The sequence below is a fragment of the Tursiops truncatus genome, chromosome 17 (assembly GCF_011762595.2).
Source record: "Tursiops truncatus isolate mTurTru1 chromosome 17, mTurTru1.mat.Y, whole genome shotgun sequence".
In the NCBI taxonomy this organism is placed as follows: domain Eukaryota; kingdom Metazoa; phylum Chordata; class Mammalia; order Artiodactyla; family Delphinidae; genus Tursiops; species Tursiops truncatus.
In genome coordinates this window covers 610,819-633,832 of record NC_047050.1, presented here as the reverse complement: position 1 = coordinate 633,832, position 23,014 = coordinate 610,819, and the positions used below count along the sequence as shown (strand labels likewise).

Sequence of the window (23,014 nt, the reverse complement as noted above, 5' to 3'; positions counted from 1 at the left end):
ACTGGGAAACCTATTTGATCATATCCATTACTTCTACATTAATTCATCCCTTCACTCAATAAACCTTTGACTACTGGACGTAGTTACTATGCTAGGCACTTGATACCAGGAGGACCAAAACCTTTGTTTGCCCTCAAGAAGTTTACAGTCTATGAGAGGAGGACAGTTAAAGAGATAGAACAACACAAAGTAAAACATCCTCTGGGGACACCTAGGAAGGACAACCAACCCCAAAGAACAGACGAGGAAGGTCTCCTTGAAGAAGAAACTCTCCAGGTGCAACATAAAAGAAACCATTCAGGAAGAGAGTAGGTGAAAATATTCAGGACATCAGTGGGGAAAATTAAAAAACATAAGCAAAGAATGTCAAAAAACTGAATAAACAGAGCCATCTGCCTACATGAGAAACTCACTGCAAATACATAAGTTCTCCTCAAACTAATCCACAGATTCTTACAATTTAAACTGAAATTCCAATAGCACTGTTCTTGGAACAGAACAAAGAGTCCTAATATTCTTATGGAAAACTTAAGGAGCAGGAGTTTGGAGAAAACTTTTAAAGAAAAAGAAAACAGAGGGGATAACTTCCCTAGATATTAAGACTTCCCCATCAGCCAAAGAAAGTAATTAAGATAATGTGAAGTCAGTGCAAGAATCGACAAACTAATGAAAAAGAAAGCCCCCAAACAGATACATCCATGTATGAAAACAGGATATGTAACAAAGGCAGCATTAAGAGTCGGCAGGGGGACTTTCCTGGCAATCCAGAGGTTGAGACTTTGCCTTCCAAAGCAGGGGGTGCAGGTTCGGTCCCTGGTCAGAGCTAGGATCCCACACACCTTGTGGCCAAAAAACCAAAACATAAAACAGAAGCAATACTGCAATAAATTCAATAAAAACTTTAAAAAATGGTCCACATCAAAAAAAAGAAAGAAAGAAAGAAAGAGTCAGCAGGAATCCACACTAAAAGAAGACCAATCTTGAATCATGTACCAGAAAAATATATATGTAATTATTTTGCTTTAAAGAACATTAGCGGAAAACTGGCAGTCTGAACAGGGCCCAGAGATAAAAGTTCGGTATCAAAGTTAATTTTTTGATTTTGATAATTATATTGTCAAGTAAGAGAACGTCCTGGACTTCAGTACATACACAGTGAAGTATTTAGCAGCGAAGAGGGGCATGTCTATAACTTATTCTCAAATGGTTCATTAAAAAAAATGTGTCTGTGGCGGGGCGGGGAAAGAGGGAAAGAGAGTACACACGCAAGCACATGCAAAAATCTTAATTAGCATGGGGTAGGATTTCCTCATACTGTTCATGTAACTTTTCTGCAAACCTGAAATTATTTCAAAACAAAAAAATAGGGAAAGAATGGACTGGACTGTTCGGTAAATGATGTTAGAAAATTTTATCCACATGGAAAAATAAATTCGATCCCTATCTCACAGCATACATGAAAATCAATCCTAGGCATATTAAATGCCTAAATGTGAAGAGCAAAACATAAGACTTTAGGAAAATATATGATATCCTCCGACCTTGGGATATAAGAAAGGATTTCTTTTAAAAAAGCACAAACCAGAAGATTGATAAACTTGACTAAAATTTAAAAACCAACTTGACAAAAGAGCCACAAACTGTTATGAGGAACATAACCAGGAAATGTCAGCATCCAAAATATACAAAGAATTCATCCTATGATTCAACGAGGAAAACAAAACAGTGAATAAGGAGGTTCACAGGAGTGGAAACAGGGATGTACAATAAACATATAAAAAGGGTGCTCAACCTCAACAGTAATCAGGGGAAACATGAATTAAACCATAATGACTCTCCACCAGACTGACAAATATTAAGTCTGGCAATACTTGGTTTGACGAAGATGTAGAGATGGAGGCTCATTCACTGCTGAGGTTGGCATAAACTGGTACAACTCTGGGAGGAAACTGGTAACATTCACGGAGATCCTGGCAGTTGAGGATAAATGAGCAAAGAGCCAGAAACTGCCTGGAAGGGCAGGTGTGCTTGCAAATTCAGACTTCACCTGCGGCGGTGAAGACCAAGGGAGGGGTTTAAGCACAGACTTCAAGGACAGGAGGGCAGAGGGGAGAACAACATCGGCTGTGATGAAAGAGCAATCAGGGAAAAAAACTTTAAATGCCTCCACTAAGAAAAATGTGGTTCGTTTTATTGTTGTAATTCTGTGATTTTATTTATTTCCAATAACCAAAACTAAACATCAAGCACGAGCTAGAAACTGTGCTAGGCCGTGGGATCTCACACTGACAGTCCCAGCCCTCATGGAGTCGACAGCCTATCAGGGCAGCAAGACACAGAAATCACAGCGTATGAGAGGCATTTAGATGACAAAAGCAACAGGAAAGTTTCCTAAAGCAGTAGTTTTGCTCTATCACAAAACTAGACAGGTGACTTTGGGTAAAGTGTCTTTTTCTTCCACTCTGCGTACTTTGATGTAAAATGCGGGACTAAACTACATGAGCCCACCCCAACCCAGCTCACTGACCCACACATCGAAGCCTACTTCAGGAGGGGTCCGGCTGGACTGGAGAGAAAGGAGAAATCCTGTCCCCACGTCTCTGCCCCACCTCCATCCTCAGCTTCAGAACCCTTGCGGAACCACGTTATTCCTAAAGCTCCTCCCAAGTTTAGGATTCCTGAATTCCATCTGGAGGACTGTTTCAGAACATCAGACATGACCCTTTCCTAAGAAGTCAAAAACAAAAAGCAAAAAAAGCAAAAGGGAAAAAGTAATAAACATAAGGTATAAAAATTTTAAGTTGATTTTTAAAATATTAAAACTCTATATCATCAATAACCAGTTACACTGAAGTAGTAAATGGATAATATGTATTTCATAGACAGATATGAAATACAACTGATAATCCAACAAGAAAATGAACCAGAGGGAGGGAGACACAAGAGGGAACGATATGGGAACATATGTATATGTATAACTGATTCACTTTGTTATACAGCAGAAACTAACACACCATTGTAAAGCAATTATACCCCAATAAAGATGTTAAAAAAAAAAAAGAAAATGAACCAAAAGAGAAAATAAGAAAAACATGCAGCCTTTAAAAAAAAAATGACATTACTGTACTCCCATCAAAAAATAAAATTAAAAGCACAGTAAACACAATGCCGGCAAGACAGTGGATAGACTACATTTATCCATCCTTACACATCACTGGAAATTGACTACACCTTGCTGAAGAGGGAATTTGACAAAATATAACAAGAATTTTAAAATATTTATACACTTTGATTTATACTCCAGTCTGTGAAATCCACCCTCAAGAACAAAGCACAGGGAGTGTAGCCAGCTGTGAACAACCTGTCTCCTGTCTCCAGGCACGCGCCCTCCTGGTCAGAGGCCAGGGCTACTCCCCTCCCCCCGACTCTGGGCTGGCCTTGCCACTTGTTTGACAGAACGCAATGCTAGTGCGGTTCTGGGCTGGGACGAGCCTCGTCAGAGCCCTATAGCTTCTGTTTGGTTTTCTTGGAAGCCAACCACCATACAAATTCTGACCTCCCAGACACTACTGGGATGCGAGGAAGTCCAAACAGAGCACCTGGAGTGGCCATGTGGACTAGAACCAAGGCACCTGGGCACAAGGCCCAGCCCACCGTCAGGTGAAGGGAGACTGGCAAAACCACAAAGTCAGCCCCCAAATCATGGGAATAAATCACTGTTTGAAGCCATATATCCATTTCAGATATTAAAATTTGTCTTAGAATTGATGAAATATGGCAGATGAAAATAAATCTGAAAAAAATTTCAAATCAAACGTACATCTGAAGCATCTGTACTATACCTTCAAACACAAATCCTCTGGATTAAAGGATTTGCAAAGTGCCTCGAACCCGTGGTATGGAAGCTGCATTATGTGCAGTAGAATGTGAACCATGCTACTGGTACTCTTTAGGTGACAGCCAAAACCACTCTGTCCCCAGCCACTCTCCCAAAATTCTGCAACTCTTCTTACGGCCTATGTGCTGTATACTAACTCAGATAAGGAGAAAATATGCAGCTTCATGTGTTTATTTAATGAAAGTATTTGAACACAAAATACCCTTTTAGTACCGCTCCACTTCAGAAAAGTAAACTCAAAACAAAATTTAAAAGTAAAACATCATCATACACAAAGGGGGAAAGCTAGATTTGACTTGAGCCATTTGTTTTCTCATTATTAAATCACTCACATAGAAACTGCACCATAAGGAAATGACAACATCGGAGGCACTCAATAAACACGTGGTGCGTTTATGGCAGACGCTTACTTTCAACCTTTCTGTCGACACACACGGGCCAGTCCTGAAGCAGGTGATGCCGATTCTGAACACTGAATCCTTTCCCCAGCATCTTGGCGGTGGTGATGGGTGAGGACAACCACGTAGGCGGACGCATTCAAATGCAATAAGCTACCTCAAGAGATTTTGCTCAGAACACTACTGCTATCTCAATGAGGCAGACTAACCAGGGAGAACCGAGTTACTTAATATTCTCCAGGAAACCTGCGAGCAATGTTTACTTCAGAACTCAGAAGGAATGCCTCCCTGAGAATAAGCTCGGGAGTGGCAGAAAGCTAGGTGAACCACAACATACTCTGCTTCCTCTCCAGCAGGAACTTCCAAGTGGAGTGAGGACTGGCACACCTCCCCCTCTCCCTCCCGGAGACCACCTACAGGGTACAGGGGCTCTCCTGTGGCACCAGGGAGCTGCAGTTAGAAGCAAAGGAAGTATCCCGCCAAGTCACTGCTGGCAGGGTGAACACTTGAGAAAATTTAAAACTTTTCAATAACTTAAGTATATCCTCTCAGGAAACAACCACTTACATCAATACTGTTTAGTAAGCTGTAACTGATAATTTAGTTAGCAGGTGACACTACCATGAATAACAAACAGTAAACCAAGCTATGCATTGTTGGTACTTTTCAGTAACATTCCAGTCACTAGACTGAAAAAAATCTATGGCATAATTACATACAAAGAATAAACTGCTTGAAGCATGCCTGCTATCTGGCTATATAACTCTGTTAATGTAACATTAAACCTCACACCTGGCAAGGCAGGGCTTAGACTCCTACCCTCTGTCATGTGGTAATCCTGTATAATAATCATAACCAGACCATCACTTAGAACTTACATATGTCAACATGATGTTTTTAAAACAAAGAGTCAGGTAGACGATGAAGTACATACCAAAAGCCAGACTTTTCATCTTAATAAAGTAGAAAAAAATAGATAAATTGGACTTTATCAAAATTTAAAACTTTGGGGTTTCAAAGGATACCATCAAAAAAACCAAAAAACCTACAGAGAGAAAATATTTACAAACCGTACATCTAATAAGGAACTTGTATCTAGAATATATAAGAACTCTTACTACTCAACAATAAAGAGACAAATAACGCAAATTTTTTAAGACGGGCAAACCAGAAATGAACCCACACTTATGTGGGCAATTAATCTACAACAAAGGAGACAAGAACATACAATGAAGACAGTGACTTCAATAAATGGTGCTGGGGAAACCAGACAGCTACATGCACAAGAATCAAACCAGACTACTCCCTCACACCACACACAAAAGTAAACTCAAAATCCATCAACGACTTAAATGTAACACCTGAAGCCTTAAAATTTCTAGAAGAAAACTTAGGCAGTATGCTCTTTGACACCAGTCTTAGCAATAATTTTTTGGATGTCTCCTCAGGCAAGGGGAAAAAAAGCAAAAATAAGCAAATGAGACTACATCAAACTAAAAGCTTGGCACGGTGGAGGAAACTATCAACATAACACAAAGGAAGCCAACAGGATGGGAGAAGACATTGGCAAACACTACGTCTGATAAGGGATTAATATCCAAAATATACAAAGAACTCATACTACTCAACATCCAAAAAAGCAACCTGATTTAAAAAATGGGCAGAGGATCTGAATAAGACATCTTTCCAAAGACACACAGATGGCCAACAGGCACGTGAAAAGACGGTGCTCAACATCACTAATCATCAGGGAAATGCAAATCAAAACCACAATGAGACACCACCTCACACCTGTCAGAACTGCTGTCATCAAAAAGACAACAAAAAACAAGTTGTCAAGAATGTGGAGAAAACGGAACCCTTGTGCACTGTTGGTGGGAATGTAAATTGGTGCAGCCACTATGGAAAACAGTACGGAAGGCCCTCAAAAAATTAAAAATAGAGCTACCATACAATTCAGCAATTCTACTCCTGGCTATTTATCCGAAGAGAACAAAAGCACTATTTCAAAAAGATATATGCACCCTTATGTTCACTGCAGCATTATGCACAATAGCCAAGATATGCAAGCAACGTAAGTTCCCATCAATACATGAATGGATAAAGATGATGTGGAAGGTGCACACACGTGCGTGCACACACACACACACACACACACAAATACACTGTAATACCATTCAGCCATAAAAAAGAATGAAATCTTGCCATCTGCGACAACATGGATGGACCTAGAGAGTATTATGGTGAGAAATAAGTCACAAAGACAAATGCTGTATGATTCCACTTACATGAAGCAACCAAAAAGTTTATAGAACACAGCGTGATACAGAAGCAGAATCAAAGAACCTGTAATCACGAAACTAGCTCTGGACTCAGCATCTAGCTAAATAATCTTGTGAAAGTCATTTCATATCTAGATAGCGCTCATCTATAAAATATACTTTGCCTAGAGCCTAAATGATTCATAATGTACTTTCCATGAGCACTACTATTCCCATATATGTGTAAGGACCTATACAAGCCATAAGGACCTCTCTCCCCTTCTGTAGTTTCAAACTTTGCTGAGTTCCAACTTAAACTGAAAATAACATCTGCTCTTACACAAGTCAGCAAAGACTGTGTAAACAAGAATACACTTCCAAACCCAGTCCTGAAGTCCCATCTTACAATAATATCTCAAAGATTTACTTATAAATACATCTGCTCTTTTAAAACAGTTAACTATTTTTGAAACAAACTTTTTTATACGCGGGCCTCTCACTGTTGTGGCCTCTCCCGTTGCGGAGCACAGGCTCCGGACGCGCAGGGCATGTGGGATCTTCCTGGACCGGGGCACGAACCCGCGTCCCCTGCATCGGCAGGCGGACTCTCAACCACTGCGCCACCAGGGAAGCCCCTGAAACAAACTTTTGAACACTGGATTTCATTCCATTTGTTCTAGTCTACATACCTCACATCCATTTTGAAGTTTTGCGTCAAACAGCTCCCCAAATACTTGCTAAGTGGATGTTTCCACATATGGGCAATCTCCGCTTTTCATGGTTTCCACACGCGTGACTTTCAGTTACCACGGTTTAGCGAGACACCAGTCCCCCAACAACAGGGTTCAGACTCCAGTCTCCATGGTACGCAATGAGTACGCGCACAGAGCTCACACGTGGCTGCTAGCTCCTCAGTCCACAGGTCACCATGTGAGTGACAGACGAGCAGTCCCGACCAGCAGCCAGCACTTCACAGCTTTCAGTGTGTACCTGAGGCTCACTGCGCTTCTCTTACTCAGTTAACAGAGAGCAAAGCATGGAATAGAGTTGCCTCCTTGTCTACCAGTGACAGTCCATAAAAATAGCCAACAAAGGTGAAAGTCCAGCAAAGAAACAAGAACTGGCAACACGGGAAGTGAAATCTGAACAAATGTAAAGAGAGCCACAGAAGAAATTTGACCGTGGGAACATTGGAGAGACTCCGGAAGAGCAGGCAGAGGAATTCTGTGAACATGAGCTTATTGACATAAATGAGGAAAAGAGATGTAGGAAAAGGATGACCGTGTCCCAGAGGAAGTGAAAAACTTCACAATAAAGAAACTCTCAGAGATATTTCCTAACACTGAAAGCACAAATGACAAAATACTGGAAGCAGATCCAAATTTTGGAGTATGACAATTCACCAAAGCACAGAAAAGATACTTGTTCCACATAAGTTATACGATAAAAAGATAAGGCAAGCATTGTTCAAACTAATCTTGACAAGCGTTTTATAACCAAAAACACTAGTTCTTAATCTCTCACGTTTAAACTACAGTGTGCTAAACAAATGTTAGTTTTACTATTTTTTCCATTTTTCCTATATGCTTGCAACCCCAGGAATTTTCAATGTTTCAGCAAACATTTTCAAAGGTCACAGAATAATCATAATTCTTCTTACTTAGTAAGATTGCCCTGAACAGTTTCAGTATGCCACCCAAACTACCACGCAAAGGGAGGACTGCTGATAGGTTGTATTGCCTGACGATATTACCAAGAGCAAACATACATCAAGAGCACCCAGGTTCCTAACTCACATAGACAAATCTACCAGGCCTGTTATTAAAGTCTCAAGAGGGAAATACCCTGGACTATTACAGTTCAGCTCTTGTATTGTTTAATTTCCAGGTTCTATGATTTACACCTGCAAATCTCTTCTTCTATTACTACTCCCAAGTTCTGCCCATATCCACAAATCTTCATCCCGAAGATGGGGAAAACAAACAAAATCATGTAGTCCAAACTTTTCATAGAAGGGACGGAAAAGCAAGGCTTATGAGACTCACTGCACGCCTAGCATGGCAATCTACCAGGGCAGCAGGGGAATCAAAACACAGCCAACCCAGTTCCTGTTCCAGTAAACATAATGCTTCCCACTTCTGAAAAAGGTAATTAGGCTTCACTGTGGTTGTTTTCCACCTATATGGCTTACGTAGACTTACCACACTTTTTAATCTAACATTAATACTTCTTTTAGTGCTGAGATGTGATTAAATTTTTGAATCACAGGTACTAAATATACTAACAAATTTCTATCCCAAAGAGTCGTGTTTCTTAAGCCGTGTCCTATGAAATCATCTTGACCCCCGAGGTGACTGTCTCTTGGGAAAGAGGAACCTAGCCAGTGGGGTCTCCACCACAGCCCTACTTCTGTCCACGAGAAGCATCTGACAGTCTGAAACAAGGATTCTGCTAGGAAGAGAAGTATGAAAGCCACTCTCAAGCCTAAAAGGAAGTAAGATTCCTGATTTCAGGATTATTCCAAATTCATAACTGCTCATGATGGAAAAAGCACTAGACTGAGAGTAAAAAACCTGATTCTGATCTGGACTCTACTGCTAACCAACTATGTAAAACCTTATATTTCCTCAGGCCTCAGTTTACTCAACTGCATAACAAAGAGGACCAAATGGTATGGTCAGCTTAGAGGTCTCAGTCTAGTTAGAATTCTTCCTGCCAATTTTTCTTCCAGTAACAGAAAGACTAAAAGCATATGATTTAGGAAATGCAAGTTAAAATATAATGCTTTAGTTAAAATTTTAAAAAATATCTGTGAGGTGTCTTTTTCTTTTTGGACTATTAAAGAGCTATTTTTATCAAGATTATTTTGGCTTAAATAAAAAATCATGGGACTTCCCTGGTGGCGCAGTGGTTGAGGGTCCGCCTGCCGATGCAGGGGACGCGGGTTTGTGCCCCAGTCAGGGAGGATCCCACATGCCGCGAAGCAGCTGGGCCCGTGAGCCATGGCCGCTGGGCCTGTGCGTCCAGAGCCTGTGCTCCACAACGGGAGAGGCCACGGCAGGGAGAGGCCTGCGTACCGCAAAAACAAAAAACAAAAAAAACATGTACAGTACACCCTAATTTTAAAATTTCAAGCTTTATCACATTTATTTCACAAATACACGGGTACTGTTTCCCTCCCTTGCTACCAAGAGGCAAACAATACAAAAGTAGAACTAAGAGAAAATATAATTTAAAAATAGTTTCGAAACATAGTCCAAAACTGCTTCTGCACTCCCCTCTCCCCAAGCTGGACGATAGTGTCAATGTTGTAAAGCACAGAAAAGGAATAAACGGTATATGAAATTCGCCAAGGCAATTTTTAACAACAGTTTCAAAACAAATTTCAGTGATTTAAGAAAGCATCAACTAACTGCCTAAAAGATATTCTTTCTGATTATGCTCAGGTTTCAAATCTCATAAATTTAAAAGCAGCGTAAATGTAACAATTAGAATGCTGAAATATAAACTAGAAAATACAGGCTTCCAATGTACAATAAACGTGCTAGTAATCTCTCAGCAACTTCTTTATAATTCATAGTCAACTTCCAAAAATGACTCACTGTGGTTAGCAAAGGGCACCTGCCATTAACATAATCTAATCATTGGTCTTTTCAAAATATTTCCACACTCTCTCACAGGTACAACGTTAGAGGGGAGAAAAATTGTATTTAAATAAAAAAGTGAAATCCACAAAATGAAGATTATCAGTCAAACTGAAACACACCACTTTACTACTAAATTTTCAAGAACCTTCAGGTACGAAGCACAACTCTTAAAAAGACATGGAGTTTTAATGCACAAGCACACTCGATTTCAAATAGCAAGGACAGTGAAGTTTTAACACTAAAATGTCACTTTTTAAATCATCCACGCTTTACTAGCTAGCTCTGACCTCAAGTGTACCGAAATAGCTCCCCAACGCTAAAATCGTTAAACAGCTTATCCTGACACCTGTACGTAATAAAGATGCGATACAAAAGACGCAATTCTTCATTAAAATGAAGGGAGAACGGCACTACCTTAAAAATACCCATCACAACATACACCGAAGCCTTCCACGTAAGTACACAAAGACTTGAAAATTCGTGTTATTATGCAATGATGGCATGAAATACAAAACCACACTGTTCCACAGCCACGGTTCAATAATGATTAGAAAAATTAAAGACCATACGTCTTAACGTTTTAAGTAATAAAACTGTCCCCCTTTAAACATTCTGTAATGGTCAAATTTCTAAAACCTTAGTGTTAATACCGAATTTCAACGTCTGTGCTCAGAGGAAACTAAAACTGTATTCAGTACGAGAAGAGCGGAACAGCTAATCTAAGAAACCGCTTTTTCTTCAATTAGCGTTCACCTAGCTCCTTGCTTCTATTTAGTCTGCACCTCAGTTTTTCACTCTAGCGAAAGAAAGACCACACGCATTCAGTCGGTAAGAACGGCCCTGTCCTCCGCCCACGTCAGGGCGAGCCGGGGGGTCGGACCCGCTCCATCCAGGACCCTCACGCGAGGCCTCGCGCGCCCTGGTGGACGCGGCCCGCCCGGGCTCCCCTCCTCGCTCCCGCACCGCCCGCCAGAGCCCCGGGCCAGCCGGCCCGGCCCAGCCCAGCCCCCAGGCACGTAGCCGACGCGCGGGCACGACCGCCGCCCCGACGGCCGCCAGGACCCTCCCTGCTCCGGCTGCGCTCCGCGGAAAGTCCGGCGGCCGGGGGCCCTTACTCCGGCTTCTCCCACACCGCCAGGCCGGCCGCCACCTGTGCGCAGAGGCGCAGCGAGGTCTGGGATGGAAAAGCAGGCGGCCCGGCAGCGTACTGACCTGTGGAGACCGCCATCTTCTCCTGCAGCCCGACGCACCGCCCGGACGCACGCGACGTCCGCGCTACCTCCGGGAGCGCCGCCGCCCGCCCCGCGGCTTCCGGCCCCAGGCTCCCGCCCCGCAGCTTCCGGCGCGTCAACGCGGACCCGCCCCGCGGCTTCCGGCTTCCGGCTTCCGGCTTCCGGCTTCCGGCTTCCTGGGACGGGCCCGCTAAATCAGAGTGCGAGGGTGCAGGTTAAGCTCAGGGAACAGACTTGAGTCAGTCACCATGACAGAGAGGAAGAGCGCGAGGCCAGAATGCTCCAGGCGGGGAACGTGCTCCGAGAGCCCGCGCCGGCTCTGACGTCATAGGCGTGCGTCGGAGCAGGTGCGCTAGCGTCGCCCAGAGGGCCGTCCTCGGTCGTGGGGGAGGGTGGCGTCTGTGTGGAGTTCGACGAAGTGCGTGTGGAAATGAGGCCCTGACCAGACAGGGGCATTGACGGTTCCGTTGAAAATGATTCAAGGAGTGACAAAAAGTTTAAGGAGCCGCTAGAATTAAACCACCTTGTTCGTGCTTTCTTTGAGATAGGCTCGCGAGAGAAACGTGATAGAAGTCTGTGCCTGAGTCTAGAAAGTTCCTTCCGCTTGTGAGTGATTGGGGAGCATCACTGCGTCCAGAGGGCGGAGCTGCCCACGCGGCTCGGGCGGCCGCGGGGACGACCGGGACGACCCCCGAGGCCACGACGTCCCCGGGGCGCGCGGACCTCTCCCCGCCCCGGCCCGCATTAGTGGGGCTCGTTCTGTGGCCGGGCGGTGGGCCTGCTGGGTGGGCTGCTGCTCTCCGTCCTGCACCCCTGTTTACCCGTCCCTTGCACTCTGCGGAGGCTTGGGGACGAGACAGACCCTCCGCTCGGTTCTGAACGTGGAAGGGGTGTCAGTGCTTGGTCCCAGCCACACCCCCTAAAATGAAGCGGCTGAGCGGGCGCTGTTCGGTTTGCTCTCTGCGATGGGAAGCCTCTGCCGCGGCTCCCGGTGGCCCTCTCTTGGCCTCATGCCTTGCTCTTTAATATTCCTCTGCCTTTTGTGGGAGCTGTGTTTACTGACCAGCTTCCAGTGAATAAGATAAGGCAGTGTCCACTGCGGCGGCACATACCCTAAGATTGGACCAGAGCAGGGAGGATTAGCGTGGCCCCTGCCAGGATGCACGCAAATTCCTGAAGCAGCCCATGTCTTACAGAAATCTAAGCAAGAGTGGGTATCCGTGTACGTATGACTGACTCAGCTTGCTGTGCAGCAAGGAACCAACAACACGGTAAAGTGACTCTACGCCAATAAAAATCAATTTTAAAAGAAAGAATAAAATAAGATAGAAGTGTGGGGTATTGCTTCTGAGATTTTGTTTAAGAAGACTACATTGCAAGGACTTCCCTGGTGATCCAGGGGTTAGGACCCGGCACTTCCACTGCCCAGGGCCCGGGTTGGATCCCGGGTGGGGGAACTAAGATCATCCCACAAGCCGCGTGGTGAGGCCCCCGAAAAAAACAGAAAGTAAAAAACGACTGCTAGCTTGCATACCTTGCTCTCTTGCTCCCTCTGAGGGAAGCCAGCTCTCATCTTGACAGCTACCTTACAGAGAAGCCCACATGGCGAGGAACATCAGCCTCTGGCCAATAACTAATCTTGAGGAAGTGAAGCACTCAGTTCAACAGCCTGAGGAGCTGAATCCTGTCAACAGACATGGCGGGGTGAGCTCGAAAGCAGATCCGCCCCACTCAGGTCTTCGGGTGACACTTTGGCCCAGGCAACACCTTAAGGGCCACTCTGCTAGAGTCCTTGAGGCAGAGCACCCCAGGTAAAGGTTGCCTGATTCCTGACCCTCCGAAAATGAGATAACACATGTTTGTTGTTTTCGGCCACTACGTTTTGGCATCATTTGTTCTGCAGCAGCGGGAAACTAATACACTCTCTTACAGTCGCCAAGGTGTGGAAGCAGCCTAAGTGCCCATCAGCAGATGAGTGGATAAAGAAGACGTGGAATATATATACACAATGGAATAGTACTCAGCCGTTAAAAAGAATGAAATTTTAGCGTTGTCAACTACATGGTTGGACTTGGGGGTATTATGCTAAGTGAAGCGAGACAGAGAAAGACAAATATTCTGATGTTTTCACTTGCGTGTGGAATCTAAAATATGAAACAGGGCTTCCCTGGTGGCGCAGTGGTTGAGAGTCTGCCTGCCGATGCAGGGGACATGGGTTCGTGCCCCAGTTCAGGAAGATCCCACATGCCGCGGAGCGGCTGGGCCCGTGAGCCATGGCCGCTGAGCCTGCGCGTCCGGAGCTTGTGCTCCGCAACGGGAGAGGCCACAACAGTGGGGGCTCACATACTACAAATAAAATAAAATAAAATAAAATATGAAACAAACGAATTAATGTAACAAAATAGAAACAGACTCTCACATGTAGAGAACAAACTAGTGGTTACCAGTGGTGAGAAGGAGGGAGGAGAGAGAAGATGGAGGGGATTAAGAGGTACAAATATTGTACAGGACAGGGAATACACCCAATGTTTTATAATAACTTTAAATGGCATATAATGTACAAATTTAGAATCACTGTGTTGTACACCTGAAACTAATACAATATTGTAAATCAGCTATACCTCAATTAAAAAAAGAAAACTTTGTAAATTTCTCTTGAGATTTCATCTTTGTCTCTGGTATCATTTAGAAGTGTGTAATTCAGTCTACACATATTTTGGGAGTCAGTGAAGCTTATTGATGCATGGTAATGGTTACTCAGTATTTGTAAGGTTAGCTAATGTACAATTACGGTAATCAGTTATATTCTTACCTTCTTTGTTGTAGATTAATTGACCACAAATGCATGGTTTATTTCTGGGCTCTCCATTCTGTCCCATGGATCTATGTGCGTGTTTTTGTGCTCATTTCATACTGTTTTTGGTGTTTGTTTTGTCAAAAAGTTTATTTGGACTCACTGTTTTGGCAGAAGCATCTGTACATCAGCCTACTGGTAAGCCAGTGGTGTTTGTAAGTGCCTTTACCTTGTGGACCCTGGGTTAGGGACAGAGGAGGAAACCAGAGAGACAGATGACAGTCCAGGAGAAAGGGAAACCTTACTCGCATACACTGGTGTTTCCACACAGCTCATTTAATGGAAATTGTTAGACCTGGACTAATCCTGTCTTCATTATCTAACTGTGCAGCCCTCTGTAGATCTTAGTTGCCTCATCAGCAACTGATGGGTGAGGACTGAATGATAGCATCATACTGTTTTGACTAATGTAGCTCTGTAGTATAGTCTGAAGTCTAGGAGTGTGATGCCTCCAGCTCTGTTCTTCTTTCTCAAGATTGCTTTGGCTATTCAAGGTCTTTTTTTGATTCCATACAAATTTTAGAATTATTCTAGTTCTGTGAAAAATGCCATTGGTATTTTGATACGGATTGGTATAAAGCTTTTTTTTTTTTTTTTTTGGCAATGCTGTGAGGCTTGTGGGATCTCAGTGCCCTGACCAGGGATTGAACCCAGGCCCTGGCAGTGAAAGTACTGAGTCCTAACCACTGTAATGCCAGAGAATTCCTGGGATTGCTATAAAGCTTTTTAAAAAATGAAAACAGAACTTGTCAAAATTTGTGGGATACAGTGAAAGCAGTACTTAGAGGGAAATTTTGAGCATTGCATGCAATGTTAGAAAAGAAGAGAGAAGTGAAATCATTCATCTAAGCTTCCACCTTAGGAAACCAGAAAAAGAGCCAATTAAATCCAAAGTAAGCAGAAGTAAAGAAATAATAAAAATTAAGAGTAGAAAGCAATGAAATTGAAAACAGGAAATCCATAGAGAAAATCAACAAAACCAAAATCTGGTTCTTTGAAAAGATCAATAAGCCTCTAGCCAGGCTAACAAGACAGACAGAAGACACATATTACTAATACCAGAAATGAAAGAGGGCACATCACTACAAATCCTATTGACATTAAAAGGATAATAAAGGAAGACTATGAACAAATCTATGCCCCAAATTTTACAACCCAGATGAAATGGACCAATTCCTTGAAAGATACAATTTGCCAAAGCTTACAGACAAAATAGTACGCATAGGTCTCTCTATATATTATAGACCTATACACTAAAGAAGAAAAATCAACAATCGGTAACTTTCCAAAACAAAGCACCAGGCCCACCAATTTTACTGGTCAATTCTATCAGACATTTAAGGAAAAAATTATACCAATTCTCTACAAACTCTTTCAGAAGATAGAACAGAGGGAATACTTCCTACCTCATTCTGTGAGGTCAGCATTACCCTACTAGCAAAACCAAAGACATTATAAGAAAAGAAAACTACAAACCAATCTATCTCTTCAACATAGATGCAAAAATCCTCAACAAAATATTAGCAAATAGGGCTTCCCTGGTGGCGCAGTGGTTGAGAGTCCGCCTGCCGATGCAGGGGACACGGGCTCGTGCCCCGGTCTGGGAAGATCCCACATGCCACGGAGCGGCTGGGCCCGTGAGCCATGGCCGCTGAGCCTGCGTGTCCAGAGCCTGTGCACCGTAATGGAAGAGGCCACAGCAGTGAGAGGCCCGTGTGCCACAAAAACAAACAAACAAAAAACAAAAAAAAAATTAGCAAATAGAATTCAACAATGTATAAAAAGAATTACACACCATAACCAAGTGGGATTTATCTCAGGGATGCAAGGCTATTTCAACATTCAAAAATCAATGTAATTCATCATATCAATAGGTTATAAACAAAAGCCACATGATCATATCAATAGATACAGAAAAGCATATGATAAAATCCAACACTCATTCATGACAAAAGTTATCAGTAAAATAGGAATAGAGGGGACTTCCTCAACCTGATGAAGAATATCTGCAAAAAGCCAACAGCTGACATGATAAAGCTAACAAACTAGATTTTCCACTAAGATCAAGAAAAAGACAAGGATGCCCCTTCTCACCACTCCTTTTCAACACTGTACTGGAGAAGAAAGAAAGAAACTTATTTGTTTGCCAATGACATGATTTCCTATGTAGAATATCTGAAAGAATCAACAAGAAAATCTGGAACTAATAAGCAATTATAGAAAGGTTGCAGGATACAAAGTTATCATACAAAAGTCTATCACTTTTCTATGTATCAGTAATGATCAAGTGGAGTTTGAAATTAAAAACAGTGCTAATATAAGCACCCCCAAAATTACTTAGTTACAAACCTAACTACATATAAGGTCTATCTGAGTAAACTTACAAAACTCTGATAAACAAAATCAAAGAAGAAATAAATAAATGGAGAGATATTTCATGTTCTTGGATAGGAAAACTCAATATCATCAGGATGTCAGTTCTTTCCAAATTAATCTATAGATTCAGTGTGATCCCAATCAAAATCCCAGTATGTATCCTGATTCTAAAGTTTATACCAAGAGGCAAAGACCCAGGGTAGCCAACAAAATATTAAAGGAAAAGAGCAAAGTTGGAGGACTGACCCTGTTTGAATTCAAGACTTTCTACGAAGCTTCTGTGACAAAGACAAAATCGTATTGGTGAAAGAATTGATAAATCGAACAGAATAGAGAGTCCATAAATAGACCTATATAAATAGAGTCAACTGATCTTTGACAGGCAGCAAAGGCAATACAATGGAGCAAAGGTAGTCTTTTCAACAAATGATACTTGAGCAACTGAACATCCAGGTGCAAAAAAAAGAAAAGATTCTAGACACAGACCTTATGCCCTTCACAAATATTAACTTGAAATGGATCACAGACTGAAGTATATAATGCAATACCATAAAATTCCTAGAAGTTAACATAGGAAAAAGCCTAGATGACCTTGGGCTTGGCAATGACTTTTTAGGTAAGACACTGAAGGTACCATCCATGAAAGAACTGATAAGCTGGACTTAAGTTAAAATTTTCTGCTTTGCAAAAAAAACACTGTCAAGAGAATGAAAAGACAAGCCACAGACAGGAGAAATATTTATAAAAGACCCATCTCATAAAGGACTCTTATCAAATTATAAGAACTTTTAAAACTCAACAATAAGAAAACAAACAATCTGATTGAAAAGTGAGCTAAAGACCTTAGCAGACACCTCACCAAAGAAGAAATACTGATGGCAGATAGCACATGAAAAGATGCAGAACATATGTCATCAGGGAAAGGCAAACTAAAACAGTAATGAGATATTGCTACACACCTATTAGAATGGCCAAACCCAGAGCACTGATAGCACCAGATGCCAGTGAGGATGTGGAGCCACAGGAATTCTCATTTGTTGCTGGTGAGGATGAAAAATGGTGCATCCGGGGCTTCCCTGGTGGCACAGTGGTTAAGACTCCGTGCTCCCATCGCAGGGGGCCAGGGTTTGATCCCTGGTTGGGGAACTAGATCCCGCATGATGCAACTAAGCGTTCGCATGCCACAACTAAAGATCCTGCATGCAGCAAGGAAGATCCCACACACAGCAACAAAGAGCCCACATGCCACAACTAGGACCCGATGCAGCCAAGTAAGTAAATAAATAAATAAAAATTTTAAACTGGTGCAGTCACTTTGGAAGCAGTCTGGCAGTTTCTTACAAAACTAAATATACTCTTCCTATATAATCCAGCAGTTTTGCTCCTTGATATTTACCCAAAGGAGTTGAAAACTTATGTTCACTCAAAACGTACACATTAATGTTTATAGTAGCTTTATTCATGATTGCCAAAACTTGGAAGCAGCCAAGATGTTAGTAGGTGAATGGATACATAAACTGTGATGTACAGTATATAGACAGTGGAATATTATTCAGTGCTTTAAAAAATGAGCTATGAAGTCATGAAAAGACAGGGAAGAAACAAATGCATATTACTGTATATTAAGTGAAGGAAGCTAATCTGAAAAAGGCTACATACTGTAGGACATTCTGGAAAAGTCACAACTGAGGAGACAATAAAAAGATCAGTGGTTGCTAGGAGTTACGGGAGAGGGAGGGATGAGTACGCAGAGCACAGAGGACTTTTAGTGCAGTGGAACTACTCTGTATGATGTTATAATGGTGGATACATGTCATTATACATTTGTCCAAGCCCATGGAGTGTACAACACAGAGAGTGAACCATAATATAAACTGTGGGCTTTGGGTGATTATGATGCATCAGTGTAGGTTTATTGTAACAAGTTTACCATCTGGTCAGGGGTGTTGATAATGGGGGACACTATGCATGTGTGGGGGAGGGACATATATGGGAAATCACTCAGTTTTGCTATGAACCTAGACTGCTTTAAAAAAAAACTATTTAAAATAAAAATTCTCCAGTGGCTTTCGTCATACTCAGCTGAAGTTCTTGCAATGGCCTGGAAGGCTCTACATGGTCTATTGCCATGTCTGCTCCCTTATCTCCCATCTTCACCTCCTACTCCTCTCCTCTTCGCTCTTTCTTACCCAACCCGTGTGCTTCCTCACTATCCCTCCAACAATGAAGATTCACAACCACTCCAGGGTCTTGTCACTGGCCATTGCTTCTACTTGGACCTCTTTCCTTCCCAGTACATCTCAGCTGAACATCATCCCTGCCCGCTTCTTGCAGTCTCTTGCCAGTACCTCTAGAGGTTCCCCTGTTCTCAGTCAGGCTGATCAGATCCCATCACCTGGGATTTGGACAGGGATTATTGCTGGCTATGCTCTGCTAGAGCAACCTCCCAGGGGAAGGACTACAAATTTCTGCTATCCATTCCAGCCACCCCCAGACGTAGTGCATCCTTTCTGAAGTGTCCTGGCAGGCAAAGTGGTAGGGTGAAAGTAGACTCATTATTCACTGTGTACTGAGAGCTGACTGTTCAAACCCAGAACCCCGTAAGTAAGCGTTTTCACGACAGTGCCAAGATTAACGTGTCGGCGCTCTCAATTCTCCTCCTCCTGTTAGAATACTGACTGGTTGTCATGGTGTTAAGTCCACATTCAGTGGGTCCATTCTTCTTCCTCACATTCAGCAGCTGGAGCATTCTTAAATCTAAATAAACAGGAGGTAATGAAAACCAAGATAATACAGATGGAATTTGTTGTTACTCCCTTGTTTTTTTTTTTTTCTATGAAGGGGATTCTGAGGAACATTGGTAATGTTTGAAGTTTTAAGTCCATAGCTGGGAAGAACGGACAACCACTGAAATAATGTGAACTGCATATGCTAAAAGTAGGGAGGTGACTCGGGGTTACATAGAACTCCTTGAGAGGGAGGATCTGACATAAAGTCATAAATTTCCTAGATATGTAAATTCCTTTTTTTTTTTTCTGTTTTTTTTTTGTGTGTGTGTGCTATGCGGGCCTCTCACTGTTGTGGCCTCTCCCGTTGCGGAGCACAGGCTCCGGATGTGCAGGCTCAGCAGCCATGGCTCACGGGCCCAGCCGCTCCACGGCATGTGGGATCTTCCCGGACTGGGTCACGAACCCACGTCCCCTGCATCGGCAGGCAGACTCTCAACCACTGTGCCATCAGGGAAGCCCTCTTTTTCTTTTTTAAAGAAAAGAGATAGCAACATAAAATATTTTGTTAATAATTCTGTAATAATTTATTCATGACTATTTCTTTAACACATCCACTTTTAGTTTCTTTTTTTTTTTTCAATTCGGTTGCACCAGGTCTTAGTTGTGGCAGGCGGGCTCCTTAGTTGTGGCTCGCCAGCTCCTTAGTTGTGGCTTGCGAACTCTTAGCTGCAGCATGCATTCAGGATCTAGTTCCCTGACCAGGGATCAAACCCGGGCCCCCTGCATTGGGAGCGCAGAGTCTTAACCACTGTGCTACCAGGGAAGTCCCTACTTTTAGTTTCTTATACACCTTTCAGATAAACATTTTTATAATTCTTCTTATATTCTATATATTATTTACTACTTTCAGTAAAAAATATTTTTCCACTCAATCTTCATAATTATAATTTTAAAGGCTTTAAAATATTTATCACATTATCAAGCCATTCTCTTAATTTTGGACATTTGTCTGCTTCCAGGACTCTTCCTAGAACAAGTTCCTCTATCTATATCTTTAGGCAGTTAGGGGAAAGGCCAGAGGTTCTTCCTGAGTCTTTTGGGCCTTAAAAATAATCATCCTAGGGACTTCCCTGGTGGTCCAGTGGTAAAGAATCTGCCTCCCAATACAGGGGACATGGATTTGATCCCTGGTCAGGGAACTAAGATCCCACATGCTGCAGGGCAACTAATCCCATGCGCCACAACTACTGAGCTTGCGCACCTCAGTGAGAGAGCCTGCATGCTGCAAATTACAGAGCCCACGTGCTCTGGAGGCTGCACACCACAACTACGAGCCCATGAGCCCTGGAGCCTGCACACCACGACTAGAGAGAGAAAACCCGCACGCCACAATGAAAGATCTCGCATGCCTCGACAAAGATCCCACGTGCTGCAACTAAGACCCAACACAGCCAAAAAAATATTTTAAAAAAAAATCAGCCTAAATTAATCCTTATGTTACTGAACCGAACTCTGGTTTGCTCACCTGATGTGCAGCAAAGCCAATCTACCTGGTTGTGGTGAAGGAAAGTACAGTGTTTACTCACAGGCGCCAAGCAAGGAGAACAGCCAGCTAGTGCTCAAAGGACCCAAACTCCCTGAGGACTCTCAGGGAAGGGTTTTTAAGGCAACATTAGGGGTGAGGGTTGCAGGGTGTGGGATCAGCTCATGGACATTCTTCTGACTGGTGATGAGGTAACAGGGTGATGTTGGGGGAATATTAATCATCAGTCTTCTCATTCCAACTGAAACCACACAACTGGTCTCAGGAATTAATGCAGCTCATGTTCTTCATGTCCCAGCACAGAAAGAATTCAGTGAGGGACAGAGTGGGAGGTAAGCAGTGGATCTGATTAGTATAGGACACTTGTGAAGGCTACAAGTGGGCAGGCAAGAGGGCTCCACCCTGAGAACTAAGTGAGCTACATTTTTACCATCAAAGGAAAAGTGGGGAGGGGGAGAAGACCACCTTCTTCCTCATTCTTTGAGTGGGCATCAAGTTTACATCACTAGCTCCTCCTTTGTGTCTTAAAAGCAGAAATAACAGTTCTGTATAACAGTTGGAGTCTTCAGTACACCACTTCTGATAATGGAGACAACCACCAAGCAAAAGATCAGGAAAGAAATAGAAGACTGAACAATACTGTGGACGAGTAGGACACTTCACTCAACAACAGCATCACCCATGGTTTTCTCAAATGCACATGGAACAGTCTGCAGGATAGACTGTCTGTCACAAAATAAGTCAAACAAATTTTTAAAAGATTGGAATCATGCTGAGTATCTTTTCTTATCACAATGAAATGAAACTTAAATCATTAACAGAAGGAAAACTGGATAATTCACAAATATGTAGAAATTAAACAATACACTCTGAAACAACCAGTGTGTCAAAAGAGCAATCACAAGGGAAATTTTTTAATTTCCCAAGAATACAGTATAGCAAAACTTAACGGGATGTGGTGAAAGCGGTGTAAAGAGGGAAATGTATAGCTGTAAACACATACATTAAAAAAGAAGAAAGATCTCAGATTAATAACCCAATTATACAGCTTAAGGGACTAGCAAAGGAAGCGCAAACTAAGCCCAAAGCTAACAGAGGAAAGAAACAGGAACAAAACAATAAAGATTAGAGTGTAGGAAAACAAAATAGAGACTAGGAAGACAATAAAACCAATGAAATCTGAAGATGGCTCTTTGAGAAGATAAACAAAACTGACAAAACTTTAGCTAGACTGACTAAGGAAAAAAGAAGACTCAAATGACTAAAATCAGAAATAAAAGTGGGGATATAACTAATGATTATACAGAGATAAGAAAGGATTGTAAGAGACTGCTATGAACAATTGTACACTAACAAATGAGGTAACCTAGAGGAAATGGACAGATTCCTAGAAACACACAATCTCCTGAAACTGAATTATGAAGAAATAGAAACTCTGAATAAACCTGTAACCAGTAAGAAGATTGAATCAGTAATAAAAAAATTTCCTAACAAAGAAAAGCCCTGGATCAGATGGCTTCACTGGTGAATTTTACCAAACATCTAAAGAATTAATGCCGATCCTCTCAAATGCTTCCCAAAAATTAAAGAGGAGGGAACACTTTCTAATGCATTCTGTGATGTCAGCATTACACGATACCAAAGCCAGACAAAGACAGCAAGAATAGGAAACGGCAGACCATTAACCCTTACGGATATTGATGTAAAAATTCTCAACAAAATACCATAAGCTGAAATCAGCAGCATAGTACAAGGATTATACACCATGACTAACTGGGTTATATTCCAGTAATGCAAAGTTTGTTCACATGATACACCACATTAATAGAATGAAGGAAAAAAATCACATTGTAATCCTTATTCATGCAGTGAAAGCATTTGACAAAATTTAACACCCTTCCGTGATAAAAACACTCAAAAAAACTAGAAATAGAAGGAAACTTCCTCAAGATCATAAGGCCATATATGAAAAACTTGTAGCTAACAACATTCTCAGTGGTGAAAGACTGAAAGCTTTTCCCATAAGATCAGCAATAAGGTTGCTCACTTTGCTGCTTCCATTTAATGCATTATTGG

The 23,014-nt window shown here is 42.2% G+C and overlaps 1 protein-coding gene and 1 long non-coding RNA gene across 7 annotated transcripts in view; one reads left to right on the top strand and one right to left on the bottom strand.

Annotated features, from left to right (window-relative positions):
- UBE2V2 (ubiquitin conjugating enzyme E2 V2) overlaps positions 1 to 11,545 on the bottom strand; it is a 33,231-nt gene extending 21,686 nt beyond the window's left edge. For 4 of the 6 annotated variants that reach the window (XR_004522900.2, XR_012327132.1, XR_004522901.2 and 1 more), the window contains exon 1: positions 4,309 to 4,405. Coding sequence is in view for 3 of the 6 variants with exons in the window: in XM_033843201.2 (XP_033699092.1) it covers positions 4,309 to 4,390 (82 nt within the window). In the remaining 3 variants the exon portion in view is untranslated. Of the gene's footprint in view, positions 1 to 2,609; positions 2,728 to 4,308; positions 4,406 to 11,416 lie in introns of those variants that run through there. The other 2 variants (XM_004317586.4, XM_033843202.2) reach the window with 2 other exon arrangements.
- Positions 11,422 to 14,102, top strand: LOC141276880 (uncharacterized). Its single transcript, XR_012327133.1, has 2 exons — positions 11,422 to 13,247; positions 13,369 to 14,102. It is a non-coding gene; the product is annotated as an uncharacterized lncRNA (long non-coding RNA).
- Positions 14,103 to 23,014: the final 8,912 nt, after the last annotated feature.